Genomic DNA, 15,914 nt, shown 5'->3' on the forward strand with positions numbered 1-15,914 from the left:
CTTCAACATAAACCAACCAGGAACGTCACCACTAATACTTATCATGCTTATAAGTGTTGCATTTTTATCTGTTTTATAGTCCGCTTTGAAGGAATAGCCAATAGGCTTTGTTTTCTCTACAGTTTTATTCACGCTGCGTAGCTCATCGTCTTGTTGGAACTAATGCATTCGTAATACAGCTGTGATGTGGTAGGGCGCTTTCGCATGAACACGTATATTGCGTGGTAATATTTTTTGTTGAAAACAAAGCAACGCCTACACAATTTATACCGAACTACGTCACAAAAAATAATGATCTGCTGGGCGAATATTACTTAAGGGAAATATCCACTGAAGAATTCATTAATTCAACATAATTCTGTGAATTTTGTTGTTAAGAAGGAAAATTACTATACGTGCCTAAATTAAACGTGATATGAAATAGTCATCAAAAATCTTGCTCCTCGTTTCTACACTTCCAAATGGCCATACAGAGTGAAATAACGGGCCTCAATTATTTTTTTATCTTACGTCATTACGCAGGCAGCACAGCGAATGGAGGCTTGAAGTGCCACTTGCCTGTGAAGTAGCAAAGGGGCGCAAAATCAGGCTCCCTTATACTGCATGATAAAGCTTTCTAACCCGCCCCATCTGCGGATATGGCTAAGCATCCTATGGGGCTGAGTTCGTCTCGTCTTCCAAGGGGTACACTGATTGTCAGAAGTCTGTCGCAAGGCTTCTTCGTCGCCAGTTTCCGACTAGTCTATGCAGGCCCTAGCCGCGCTAACAGCTTACTGTCGACGGTGGACTTGCTCTTTATCGTGACTTGTGCATGGATCGACGACCTCTATTTTGGATTAATGATGTCTCCAGCGTTCTTGCCATCGTCGGGATTATCAGCGAATGTTGTCCAAAAGGATATGCTCGAAAAGGTTAAGATGAAGGAAAAACTCTGGGTCTTCCTGTGTGAAAAACCAATGTGATTATGTGGAATGCTGTAGTTAGGAACTGAAGAATAAGTTTGACTACCTTACACTGCAAACAAATGTAAGTACACATGTGTTTTCTTCAATTGTGTTCCGCCCTCATTAAAATGCATCTTCGAAGGCTGGGAACCGTGCCCATAGTTTCATGCATACCCGTGAAGCGCCATAGCCACTAAGAATCCGCGGTGGCTGAAAAATGAAACATAGATAATGACTGATTTAGAAGTTAATCAGTACCTACACAAACACTCAGTGTATTATTATATTAAGGCAAATATCTGTGTTATCATTACCTGCAATCAAATATCAATTGCTGAGTGCCGTTCAAAATCTTGGAATTCAACGATGCTTCTCAGTATGTTTCTATAGGTTGCTCATGCTTCAAGCCTAAAAGAAATAGAGCCGCCAGTTCTTAAACAATCATTGCGATATCAACAGCTAGTGCGCATGCGATGTCTGTAAAATATGACCCCATCTGACGCAGTTTAATCTAAAAAATAATTGGGAGTAGCACCGCTCGATCTTCAAAACGAACTGGTTTGAATTGTTTTTGCTATGCCAATTTATGTGTGTTTCCTCTGGCTTCGGCAACTTTCTTCGGCATCTGTGCTATTTTATGATGTTACCTTTATAATTTTCACAACATCGCGAAGCAATGTTCCGGTTATCAGTGGCACTTCATCTACATATATTGGCCCGTTCCAGAACAACACTCGACCTTTCGTTGAAGTGTTGCGTTCGAATTTTCAAGCGTCAACCAAGCTCACCAAAAAAGAAACAAAGCGCTAGCGCATCTATTGAAAGGTATTCGTCTGGTTCTTCCCTGGCGTCCGCTAAACGAGGCGCCAATGCGCGCAGAGAAGCGTCCTCGTCTGCTTTCTAATTCAGCAAATGAAATGAAATTGAAAATGAAATGAAATGAAATGGCAAATGAAAACACGAACGTATATAACGAACGTATAACACCAATGACCCCGCATCTCTTAAAATAAATGTGCATGTTTATCTTTCGTCACGATGGCCACCGAACAAGCTGCGCTGATTTCACCTTCAGAGAGTGGAATGGGTCATGATTTATATTTATTGATTTATTTATTTATTTTAAGTTGTTATTCAACATAGAAAAAAATATTCCCTTAGAGAAACATAACTCCTTAAGGCGTTAAAAGTTTGCGCTCACTCATTTTCATTTAGACTTCGGTGTGTGACCTGTAAACAATATTACGTGGCTCCTGGCCCCTAAGGTGTCATCGAGTTGTTATGATGGTAGCTGTGACGGCGCAGAATTCAGCTTCCCTTGCATTAAAAATTGACAGATCCCGTTGCCCAATTGCACCGCAGGCAGCGTGTTACTTCATTGGCACGCTTTCTAGCGCGTTGATCTTCTGGCTCCGAAGCACGCGATGATGACGGACCTTTCCAGCGTCGTTCTTCTTCCTTACAACTCTTATGGTTCTGTATTCTGGCCTTTCATGAATGTGCACCAAAAGATTCCAGCGATCACACAAACTGAGCAGCGCTTTTAACTTATCCATCCTTGTATAGCGCTTTCTTTTTTTCACGCTTACAGTGCTTCTGTACTAAAACTAAATATTAGGCAATTTTCGCTCTACCGGTGGGCACACTGGTCCCCAAAATGACTCATAGTTGTATACTATGAAAGCGGGAGCCTTTTTCACGCGTTCAAGACATTTGCTCCGAGAGCAACTACCCATCACTCTCCCGTGGCGCAAGAAGTGCAGGATACTATAAAACCCAATTATCTTGTTTGGTGGCTGAACACTGTATATCATAGGGTCGTGAAAAGTGGTTAGCATAAAAAAAAGACACTCAGCATCGCTTTTAAACGAACATTACCGGTTAGTTCGGACGGCTATTACGTGTACCTGTGAATAGCTAATTATTCTGACGTCCATAAAAATTATATAATTTTGAGAAAGTTGTTGTGAGCTGGTTCGTAACAAAATATAAAGATGGAAATGTTAAAACTGGCCTTTTTAGAGATATGTTTAAATCTTCTTTTTTACAGTAAATCTGTAAAAGGACAGTGTAGTTGGTCTAGATTTTTCGTGGCGTCGTTATCCCGAATAAAAAGAAAAAATAGCGTTCATTGATCAAACTGAAATGTGAAGGCATTCATTGGTTTAGCCCATGCAACACGCAGCACAGCATTTGTTTCAATAAAAAACATACAAAAGCAAGCATCAAAACCACGTAATTGGGCTCTCCTGCTAACAATGCGAAGCAAGAAGCTCTCCCCGCATACATTCCCGGCAAATATTACTGTTTCGCAAGCTGCCGCGGCGATGGCAGCTCGCCGTGTGGGGACTGACGTCACTAGCCTTTCATATGTAAAATAACGAACCTAGCAACTGATTTCATTGTTGGTGCAGTACTGCTTTGGGTAGGCAACGCATAGTTAGGACTTTCGAAGAGCAGCATGAATGCGAGGAGCGGCTACGTGCTACCTCTGGTCGTATTGGCGTGGAATTCCAGCACAAGGGAAGTCCGCATGTCCCCATTACACTGTAGCTGAATAATGCGTCGGAGGAAGAATTGAGAAATAAAGCAGTACAAATCCCTCTCAGTATAGTTGTAGGGGCGGCTCTCAACAGCTTCTGTGGACAACCACGTTCTCTGGACCGCGATGGTGAGTCAATTTCTTTTTGCTACCGACCAGATTACGATACAGCGCAAATAATGAAATGGCAACATTTTCTAGGAAATGCTTGGTACCTCGCTTCCAGACCCATACCAGCAAGCTCCACACTGTTGCGCTAAAGGAAACACAGGCACACGCGTATATATATATATATGTATATATATATATATATATATATATATATATATATATATATATATATATATATGTATATATATATATATACGCGTGTGCCTGTGTTTCCTTTAGCGCAACAGTGTGGAGCTTGCTGGTATGGGTCTTGAAGCGAGGTACCAAGCATTTCCTAGAAAATGTTGCCATTTCATTATTTGCGCTGTATCGTAATCTGGTCGGTAGCAAAAAGAAATTGACTCACCATCGCGGTCCAGAGAACGTGGTTGTCCACAGAAGCTGTTGAAAGCCGCCCCTACAACTATACTGACAGGGATTTGTACTGCTTTATTTCTCAATTCTTCCTCCGACGCATTATTCAGCTACAGTGTAATGGGGACATGCGGACTTCCCTTGTGCTGGAATTCCACGCCAATACGACCAGAGGTAGCACGTAGCCGCTCCTCGCATTCATGCTGCTCTTCGAAAGTCCTAACTATGCGTTGCCTACCCAAATATATATATATATATATATATATATATATATATATATATATATATATATATATATATATATATATATATATGTATATATATATATATATATATATATATATATATATATATATATATATATATATATATATATATATATACGCTCTCCGAGTAAAATGCTACCCAGAAAACGCAATAAATTCTCTGAGCAGGCAAAAACAACACACGTGAATCTCATGAATGCAGGCAATAAATCCATAAATGGCAGGAAAGGCTCAAATATTATGATAATACTAGCTGAGCACCAAATAACGGGGCACCGTGGCAGTTCGCAATGTGGGAATTTCCTTCTTTCCGTTTCTTATTACAAGTAATGGACTCTGCATAACTCTTCTTTGGCAATAGAATACAAAACACAGACTCACCGTACACTTTCGCACAGAATGCCCAAGAGATTTGCATTCGATAACAGCGTGGCAAGGCGGCGCTCTCCAAGATAAAAGAACATGGGTGTCCCGTAGGAATAACTGCGTCTAGTTTGCTGGCTAGTGTGTTTATACTGAATTGGTTGCACAGACTTGATTGATTACATTACTTTGCTGACTCTGCGAGTGCTTTCATTACTACCGTCTTCTGAAGATAAAAACGCCATACAATTCGCTTTCCACTAAATCACTGTGAAAACTAGGTCACCATACGCCACCTCAAATTTCCGCGATAAGTCAGAGGCAACAAATGCGATAGAACACAGCCTTCTTGACCTGCAACGCCGCAAGTAAATTACGCTAACCAATGGTGCTTAAAAGGCGAAGTACTTGGCTTTTACTGAACTTTTAAGAAATTCTGCATCTGTTTGCGACAAGGAAACTTTTGTATGAAGAGATAACTGGGCCGTACTGCATTTATATTGAGCGATGACTTTTGCAGAACTTTCACATGTAGGCTGGATTCGTCTAGTGGAAAGAAGGATAGTTGATATATAATATTTCGGTGACTGCGCAGTAGATCAGTTTTTTCGCTCTAATGAGGAGCGCACCTTTAATTATGCGGAAGAAATCAGATGCTGACATCGTAGACTGCTCTACCTTTAGTATACACTGATATTTTAACCATGTTTTTCTTTTCATTCTTTCTTGGTGCTTTCCATTTTCCATTGGTGTGAATAAAAAATACGTGAACAAACGAATAAAAAGCTTGCTTGGGCGAACATAAGATGATTTCAGACAATTCAGAGCCAGAACTAACACCTGAGAGTGCGTTACCCCGTTTCCATTGCGCTCGTAAATGGAAAGCGCTTATAATTTTTTGAAGCCTTGAAAGCCTCACGCCATCAAATAGTACACTAAAGAGGATCACTACCTGTAGTCCGCCCGTGACCATGTGTGGTTATAGTCATGGGGTTGAATCTTTGAAAGATATTATTTAATCAACCGTCATTACAACAGCTGCTACGCAGGATTCTTTTGTTGATGCGCTTTTCACCGTTATAAATGTGCATTAAAACTGATAATTGTTTGCGAAAGGACAATGTTTATTTATTCTTATTAATAATATTATTTGTCTTGAAAACATATTATATTTGACATGAAAGGCAAAGCGAGGAGCAGGCTGGCAACTGCCGCTGGATGGGGCACAAGGCCTGCCTATTCTTAATAAAGGCGGGGACCGAAACATAGAATCGGAAGATAGGAAGGAGGAGAGGAAGGTTGAAAGGAAGAACCATTTGGGAAATGTTTAATATAAAAGTGGAAAACGCAGTAGGAGAAAGAGAGCAAATATTAAAGAAAGGTATGGAGGTTAACCAGGACATAGCCCAGTTGGCTACCCTACACTGGGGAATGGAAAAATGGTATGGATAGATTAGAAGAAGAGAAAGTCCAAGGAGGATATCATGCGGTCACTCGGTTTGGATTATAGACAGTGACTCAAACCGGTAGCTTTCAAATATTGCAGCAGCGCTTTTGTGGCTTTTGTAGCTGCAATATGCGAGGCCATGGTCCCAAGATCTTGTTCAAAGGTAATGGTTTTCTATCTAACTGACTGAGAGCTGTTCAGAGGTCATGTCTCTCATTATCAAAAGATGGGCAGTAGCACAGTGGATGTTTTATAGTTTCCTTAACACCGCAGGCATTGCACTCGGCGCTGTAGGCCATTTAAATCAAAAACGTATATGCGTTGTTGATTGTGACGACCAAACGCAAGCGGCACAGCATTGTTTCCTATATTCGCGGAAGCCCTGCTAACAGCCGCAGTTGCATAGATGGGTCGAGGGGATGCAATCGATCTTGGGTGATCACCCACAGTAAGGCAGACGACTGCTGGTCACGCTACTAAAGAATGCTGAATAGAATAAAAAGTGTCTCAGTTACAAACGTACGCCCAAGTTGGTTAATTCTGAAAAAGGGAGTAGAACACGATGAGCCTGATCTCGTCGAGACGCTCAACCACTCGGGTACAAACATTCGTCGAGTGTCGTACACCGCAGGCCAAGGAGATGATGGTCCCTTACTATTGCGACATTCGTTGCGAACTGGAAGCAGGACACTCCAATATCCGGTGCTGAAGTGTCTTGGAGCAACTGGAAGACGCACACGATGGACTCGCCACACCTCCTTCTCTGTGCAAATGTTAACGCACGTTAGCACAGCCAAGCCTCAGCTTGAGTAGTTGACATCTAGCGTGACGAGGCAACCGTCGACCACGACTATGGCGTGGCAACGTTCCATTTGCGACGCGCTGGTCTGGTTGCCATTTGAGTGGATGCGACGAATCAGCAGACGATCGTCATCAAGCCTGCACAAAATTTCTGAGCAGCCAGTTGAGCACAATTTGAAGCCAGCTGGTCAGCCTCTTCATTTTCGGCGATACCTACGCTTGAAAGTATCCACTGAGCAACAAGAGATACCCCTCGTGATAAAGTTTTGTTTCCAGAGTCAGTAACGCTGCGCACAACAGGACAGTAAATCTGACTGCGTTGAAACCTCCTAAGAGCAGTGCGGGAGTACGCAACAATGACAATCTTGGATGCAAGTAACGCCTCTTGAACGTATTTTCGTGTAACATTAATTGCTTCAATATATATATATATATATATATGTATGTATATATAATGAGGCTGGATGGAGTATATGAAACATCCATCGTACTAGAGTCGAAGGGCCGAACAAAAGCTGCAGAGGAGCCTTGATCTTCGCTGTATACAGATGCCGCTGTGAATACTTGAATATAATCTGGAAATCTTTCGAACGGGGGCCACTGAGTCAATTGGAACATTGCTGAAACAGGTATATCACACTTCTTGTATATGTGAATGATTGTGAGGTAACTGAAGAAGCGTGTTTAGAAATGTCGGCAATGTTCATAAAAGGTGCCGCCATTTTACCCATGCGAAAGAACAGGTGGTGAATACCACGATCAAGGAGCAATTGGCCATTCAATATGTGGTGCAGAGCTCTCTGGTCTGCTTGCAGCCGCAAGGTAACTGATACGCTATAATGAGCCATGCAAGAGATTGTGCCTAACAAGGTAATCCAAGCATTAGTCGAAGGGCAACGCGATGATCTCGTTTCAGGCGGGCCGTCATACCAGGTGACTTGAGTAGGAAGAAGCGAAGTGTTTATCCTAGCGTTTTCTAAAGTAAACACTACAAACTTCCGATATAAACAACTACCATGCCCTAACGTCCGGGAGTGCAAAAAGGTGCGCTTTGTGAAGACTAATCTAAGACGACGTAGTCTCATTTAAAGCTTGTCATATTAATTAGATGATGCTCGCTAGGCGCACACGCCAAATAAGGAAAACTGTTTTCCTTGCTGAAAAACCGCTCCAAATCGCGAGCAATGCCTGAAACACGGGAGATAGTGAAATTTGTGTAAACTCGGACGTAATGTTTCGCCGTCAAAAGAGGTTTGCGAGGAAGCTATTGGGTTGATTGGAATACTGCTGGCGTCATAGGAACTTCAAGCACAGCTTTTTGAGACATAGCTCTTTGTTATTGCTTTATATTGATAAAACCGCCAGAAAAGAAACGTTATGATTGACATTATCCATCTAGTGGGTCCATGAGTTTAGTAAGGCCGTCACCAAGCGGTTTCGACGAAGAGAAATTATCCAGAGCGGTATGATGAGCGTGCGTGCACTGGTATCATTTCACAGCAAGGTTACTTATTTCCCAACTCGGCTCAGCCTAGTAATAGGATTGCGTCATTACAGTAACTTGCGTCGCTACAGTGACTTCTTTATTGTAGCTTACAGAGCGCGACCAAGTAGTAGCGTACTCAAACATCCCCAAAGATGGAGGTTGCCTCAGATAACTACTGTACCCTAGCTTTTAATACCAGATGACGTTAACAGTTCTCATTGCGACAAATAAAAAGTTGCAATGAAAGAAATTAGAACTATCGTGTTGCCCGACTAGACTGGGCACAGAACAGCTGCCACAGAAGGCTTACAGCCATCTGCAATGTTGAAGGAGCAAGGACTTCACGAGAAACCTTATATTCTTTGCTGCTGTGTCACTATGACCTAAACGTATGTGAGAAATCTATTAATCGTACAAGTAGGCATCCACAGCCCATGTACATATTTAAGAGGAGACGGATCATAATCCACAAATCGGGTGCTTCATTCTAGTAACGTTGTGCGAAAACGTTTGTGGCTGAGTAACGTAGGTTTAGCTTCTCTGGATCAAACTGACGTTCTGAAGAGTTACGTGCATGATTACTTTGCATAAAGTGCAGGCGCCGACAAAAGTGGTATACTCCACGCAGATTGCTACTTCAGCGGCGTCGCTTGGCATTTTGGCGAGCTGAAGCACGAAGCAGTGACACGAGTCAAGGGACATGCTTGCAGATAATAAAGGGCACCCATTGGCTGTCTCAATCCCAGATGCTGCCTGTAGATGGCGTTGCGACGCAGTTTGCCTTTTCTGCGGCTCCTGCTGCGTGGAGCATACCACTTTTGTGGGCGCCTGTAGAAAGTATAATTCGGCGTAATCTATCACATCTAAGCAGCTAAGACAGTGCATCTAAAATCGAAAAAAATGTCAGTAGTGCTCAAGTAACTGCCGCCGATTATCCCTTGAGTGAAATGCAATGTACGTAGCACAGTTTAAAAATACATATTGTAATGGTAACGTGAAGTGTGGGTGGTGAACCAATCTCATGTTTTTTCAGGCGCAGGCAACAGCGCAAATTTCTCGGAGCCGAGCAAAGGCTAGTCATACAAAGCAGACAGCGTTATTCCGGCAGCCCTACATTTATAAAATTATATATGTTTCTATACGCCACTCTCTTTGCCAATACCCTCCCCTATTGTTCTCCTTCCGCACAGAAGCCTTGTAAAGTGGAATACATACGAAGCCCTAAATAATGACTGAGAAGACAGCACCCGTGAACGGATCTCTGTTATGTCTAATTATGCAATGTACTTTCACTTAATACGCGCATATATTATATCGTTTGACAGCATTGCGCATGTTGGTGAAAAAATTCGGATATTTCCTAATTGTTTTGAGTTTAGGTTACTCACTCTTGTGCTATTCAGGACGCACGACTGGGTGTATGCGTCTATTCTAGGCCGAATATGTATAAGTGGTTAGCATGCCACTGCAATGTTGTACTGTCTATAGTTCATTCTAATTATATAAATGGATAAGTTCATCCTGGTTTTAGAACTGTGAAACGATTTACCTTTTTCTTGAAATCTCAATCATCCGTCGACGTCATTCTGATGAGCTTTAGCCTATTATCATGCGCAACTAAGTTTACATCCGTCTTTATATTACCTTGTGAAATTTCTGAATAACGTGTTAGACTTTTTTGTATACATCAATGCATCTGCCAGTGTATTTCATTTATAGTACTTTTGTTATGATGTGTATCATGCGACAGCGTTTCTTCTTTATCTTCAGTTCTAGTGCTTTCCCAACAGTTCTCTTTCCTTTTTCCTAGTTTCTGTTATTTTTTTCACACACTATTACAATTTTTCTTGTCAACCAATAGATCTGCGGCAGTCTGTGGGCTTGGGGCTTTCGTCTGTATATTAAATTTGACCCTTTCATGGCGTGTGAAGGAATAATAAACTAAAACGGAGACTGCAACTTCCCGTTTATGGGGAGAAACGATGAAAGTCAACGTCTTAATCGCACCTCGGTATCAGAGACAAGAGCTGTCATTCAAATGCGAACCAATGATGCTGCATGCCTGGAAATTACCCTTCAGAAACAAACAGGTGAACAGCCTTTGCTTACGTTCATGCCAATTCTGTAAGTTGCATATGAACTCTACATGCTCACGATTTACATATAAAACTGAGAAGGGTGTAATGCATTAAACTGTTGTGTTTGTTTATTCCAACTGACTGTTCCCCGGTCGGTTACGGACTGTTAATAATGCAGTTGAAAGGTGTAACTTCACCTATCCTCATTATTCACTCATGCAGTAATGTGCGTTTTCGGGAAACCATACACATATTGCACTTCCTGACAACCTATTCAATGCAAAATTATTCAATAATTCAATTATGCTACGATTACAGGTGCTTTATTCAACGGTGCGCGAACTTGTGATCTCTCCGGCGAACAGGAAAAATAAACAAGCCTCTACAGCCTCTTCTTTTTTGCCTGATGGTAAATGTGTTAAAACAAAAATGGCAATGAAAATACAATGGTCAACAAAGATGCTATCCACTAGGTTAATTTAGAGAACTTCGGCCAAATGCTCGTTATGTTTTTACTTGGTGCGGCTAAAGAGTTGTTACACTAAATAAATTTGGGTAATCGTCAGCTGAACTGTTTCTAGTTTACTTATTGCAGCCTAGTATTGTGCTTCAATTTTTGGGGCTCTTTGCCACCTATTTTATATTTCCACCCTCAAGCTTCATTGTACAGTATATGTGTCCCGAAAGTCTGAGTGTCTGAAGCCTCAAGCATTCACCACGCTCCAAATTTCAATTACATTGTTGTTTATTCTTCTAATGCTAAGAATTGGAGCACGAGTACTTTACACATCAGTAAATAGTTGATAAGTGGAAGTATGCTTGATGACAAGCAGATAGTCAAACGAATCAGCCTGAATGAAACGGAAGAATTATACCTATATTTCTTGGAGCGTAGTCGAAAAGTGAAGTTAATTTAAATATGCGGAAATAAACTGTCGTCTTCATATACTGATTAGAAACAGTGCAGCGAAGCTCAGATTGAGCTGCAAGATTCGAAGTGAAAGCCGTATGCGTTGCTTAAGAGGCTCAGATATGACCATTGGCGAATGCGATAATAAATATAGCGCAAACACAGAATGTACAAATGACAAAACAAGAAACAAACAAACGAGTGACAAGGCCAGGTCTGCGTGTTTATCAGATAAAAACCAAGTGAAGAGCGTATTAATAGGAAGCACTGGCACAGCAGGCAGAAGAAGGACCGACACCTGGGCGTGGGAAGCTTTTGCTCACTTTTCCCGCGAGACATCTGGAGCGAACCCACCTGAGTGGGCAACATTTCCGTTCGGCAACTGCTCGAGCGTGGGTGACGGATGACTTTGCAAGCGCCGGCAGCAGCACTCTATCAATTGACCCGTGCTTGGGTTGGCATCGCGTCCTTCACTGTCCGACACAAAGAGAACGCTTGGAGCTATAAGTAAAGAAAAAAATTGAAAAAAAAGTTTGACATGCATGGTTGTTCTTTTGGGGGGCAGATAGGAGGTAATGCACTGTTTTCCTTTGCGCCGATTGTGTTGTGATATCTGTGCCCAGCGACCCCGCACGAAAAGAGAAGTTAGGAAAGTTAGGTAGGATGGGGCCTACACATACATAGATTCGTGTGTAATATTCAGATCTGGCATTGAATAATAAAAATACCTAACTGCAAAGCGGAAGCATTATACACCTTTAGCGAAGGCTTTTAATAGCGACTTACACACTTTTTTCATGGACGTCCAAAAACAAGAAAGGGGCTGACAGATGGAATAGCACACTGTGGTATAAAGTTTGTAAACAGGGATGAAGGGCCTCAGACAGGCTGGCCAACGTTTCGATAGGAGGACCTTAGGAGGCCGACGATAGGAGGTCTTTGACGAAGATAGGTCCTCCTATCGAAACATTGGCCAGCCTGTCTGAGGCCGTTTATCCCTGTTTACAAACTTTATAACAATTTTTTCATGTCCGTTAGGCTCATATTCTGGTAGGTGCGTGACTTGGTGGTGTACCGAAGGCGTGCATTACAGGGCGCGAGGTTGAGAAAATAAATAAATGGGGAGAGCTTGGCCTAATTACATTGACTCAAGCTGTCTGTAATTGGTCTCCTTTAACAGGACATGATTTGGCGGGCTCGATTGCTATGGCGAACTAGCACGGTGTAGATTCGAGAGAAAAGAAAGCGTCCCGCTGCCCAGCGCTCAACTTCAGTCTTAATTTGAATGTTATCGAAGCACATTATGGGATAAATTATGAGTTAGTCGTATTTAGGAAAACTAAGAGAGCGTCACAAAAAATGGAATAAAGACAAAGGTGCAGAAAAGAAAGTGTAGCTAACTTCCTCATTCGCATGTCCTGCTCCACGTGAGTGATTAGCAGATTTCTTTCAAGGACAACAAGAATAGAGGCATGCTCACACATAACCGTGTTCTCTCGTGCATTTCGTTATTATTTCACTTGCCAACCACACTCCCCTGCTTTAAAGATTCTCTGTGGTGTAGTCGGGTTGGTAAAATTACGGTACCTGCAGCCGGTGGAAAATGACAAGCACATGACCCGCCATGGTTGCTCACTGGCTATGGTGTTGGGCTGCTGAGCACGAGGTCGGGGAATCGAACCCCGGCCACGGCGGCCACATTTCGATGGGGGCGAAATGCGAAAGCACGCCTGTACTTGTATTTACGCGCAGGCTAAAAAACCCCAGGTGGTCGAAATTTCCGGAGTCCTCCACTACGGCGTGCCTCATCATAGAAGAGTAGTTTTGGCACGACAAACTTCCTATTTTTTTAGATGCACATGATAGTAAAGTTGTTGTTACCAGGTGCAGGGTAATTTCCTAATCTTCTCACTACCCCTAAGTTGCTTTTTTGCTTCACTCAACAGTATTTCCACCTAATGAAAGGAAATTCCGAATTTTATGTTATCTTTAAAACGTACTTGTTTTGTTCTTACTTGCTCTGGAGGGCCTCGAGAATAAAGATTTCTAGGATGGTTATATTGAACTGTGTTTTCCTTTACGAAGACTATTGGATAGGCTAAGGGCCAGCTGGAGGCTTCACTTAAACTTCAGCAGAATAATGGTGGGCGTTGTAACAAAAGGTTGTTGCACGTCCCGTTTAGCACAAAAAAAAAATTGCACAGATTTTAAAGGGCATACATCATCTTCAAGGGCATGTTTTATTTTATTTGTCATAGATGGAATAAATGGTACAGTAGCGTCATATTATTATTTTGGATCAACGTAAATTCTATTTTTTTGTCATTACTCTTCCAATTGGTCTTTCTTCTCAATTTGACGCGCTGCTATTTCTCAGCACTTCAAGGCAGCACCTCGGGCATGCATAAATAAAGAAATAGCATCACAGCCCCTTTTTTTTCTTTTTAATGTTTCCAGTGAAAACATTAAACTCAGTAAAAACCTCTCCAGTGCAACATCATAGAATTCTGCAACATTTTTTTCATAACATTTTTTTCAGACCCCCCCAGGAGCTCGCCGGCTTCGACTCACAAACGTGGTAAGAGGTCATAACAGCTTTATTATCTTTGACAAATGAGAGAGTAAAATTTTTTTATAAAAATGGCTTAAGAACTGTCGCCTCAAAGTAAAACTATGGGTATCCGTCGCCTTGCAGACGGCGTCATCTAGCTAAATTACAAGTGAAAGTGGAGAACGGGGTAAACGTTCTTGCTAGGTGTAATGCGCATGGGTTTCTCCGACGTGAGCGTCCGTGGGTACCCGTCAACCTACATAGCGAAGCCATAAAAGCGGAGCGAAAAAAGAATATAGCTTTTGGGTTACAACTACTTAGAAGCGCAGGAAAGAGAAAAAGTAAATGCTCGCGTCGAGCGCTTCTTCTTTTGAATCTCCCCGCAAAGAATTGCAGAATTTCTTATGTAACAACACAATTACTTCTCTTTCACCGATTTCGATTGACGCCACATCCAATGCTCAGAGTCCTGCCCCTTAGCTGTACCTTTAGCTTTGAGAAAGAAAATGTATTTTGATAAATATAAGTAGATGAACTTCTGTTTCTATAGGGTTAGGATATCAACATCAATTATTTTAGTGCAATATTCTCTTTGCCACTATTTAGACATACGTGTCTGGTCGTTGGATATTTTTGAATTTTATATAGCCCATGGGCGAGATGACCTGCTGATAGTCTCAATGGCCGTCGTTTACCTTTTAACTAAAGCATTAGCGATTTCTTATTATGTTTTTGCAACCACAATTATTGCACGTAGAAGCCATCTTATATTTAAATAAAGAATGCCACAAAACCAATTATGCCACTAACTTGAGACTGCCAAATACCGAAAAATATCGGAACGGAAGCATAACTGTGGCTAATCACAAATTCTTCAAAAGCTCGCCATTGTGCCCCTGCGCAAGTTACCCTGCACATGTCCAGCAAAGCTGTTGAAAAGCACCACTGGTTTACGACCTAATAGTAGGGGTGTGCGAATATTCGAAATTTCGAATACGAATCGAATATTTTCTTTATTAGAAGCGTATTCGATTCGAGGAATGCATATTCGGAAATTTCCGAATATTCGGGGACGGCCGAATAATGGTAGAAACGGCGAACATTCGGACAGAGTGTGAATAATTGAGTAATTAACGAATTATATGCTTGCTACGCATTCTCCTAAGAACATGTTTGTTCACAAAGAACTTGGCATGATCCGCTTATTATCTGTAGGCTCTGTTGCAGCCTATTTGCATAACGCCCGTGAGACATGATCAGTATCGGTTTCTTTTTTACCAAGCTCTATTCCAGGACTTTTTCAGAACGATATATGACGTAATTTTGTGTTCTGTAAGTATACAGAATAAAATATGTAGTGAACATATATATATATGTGTGTGTGTGTGTGCGTGTGTGTGTGTGTGTGTGTGTTTGTTTTACATATGTATATATGTAAAATAGGAGTTTATGGAATGCTTTTGACGATCTAATGACAGGGAGAAGACACGTTCGACATCTGGCCCTCAGAAGGAAATTACAGCCTATGCGAAAAAGCCTCTGCTGGAAAGGGGCAAGGATCCTTGCGAGTGGTGGCAGTCCATTGGCCGCGTCAAGCAGCCGCTTTTAAGTGTACTCGCCCAGAAGTACTTGGCCATCCCTGCCACCTTCCTCGTGAAAGAGGCTTTTCTATCGGTGGAAATGTCACACTGCATAGAGGGCGCTTACTTTTTGAACATGTTAAGCAGTTAATTTTCCTGTACAAAAACCTGTAACAAGGACGTTAGCTGACTGAGAGCATTACCTGACATTACCTGACATTACCTGAGTGCATTACCTATAATGAGTGCCTCTTTAACCTGAAGCAGCCTTGTAAAATGCAATATTATTCTTAAAAGGGTAATAAAGCTATTGTAACCTCGTTTTGAACTTTTTAATACTACACGCATATTCGATATTCGATTCGGTATTCGAAGACTGTTTTTTGCCTTATTCGTATTCGATTCGTATTCGAAAATTCCA

At 41.7% G+C, this 15,914-nt stretch overlaps 1 protein-coding gene across 7 annotated transcripts in view; it reads left to right on the forward strand.

Annotated features, from left to right (window-relative positions):
* Window positions 1-15,914, forward strand: part of LOC135904960 (uncharacterized) — a 235,496-nt gene that overhangs the window by 63,764 nt on the left and 155,818 nt on the right. For 5 of the 7 annotated variants that reach the window (XM_070536727.1, XM_070536724.1, XM_070536725.1 and 2 more), the window contains one exon: window positions 13,902-13,940. In XM_070536727.1, coding sequence (XP_070392828.1) covers window positions 13,902-13,940 — 39 coding nt within the window. Of the gene's footprint in view, window positions 1-13,901; window positions 13,941-15,391; window positions 15,755-15,914 lie in introns of those variants that run through there. The other 2 variants (XR_011513096.1, XR_010565269.2) reach the window with 1 other exon arrangement.

Source organism: Dermacentor albipictus, chromosome 3, assembly GCF_038994185.2.
Source record: "Dermacentor albipictus isolate Rhodes 1998 colony chromosome 3, USDA_Dalb.pri_finalv2, whole genome shotgun sequence".
NCBI classification, from domain to species: Eukaryota; Metazoa; Arthropoda; class Arachnida; order Ixodida; family Ixodidae; genus Dermacentor; species Dermacentor albipictus.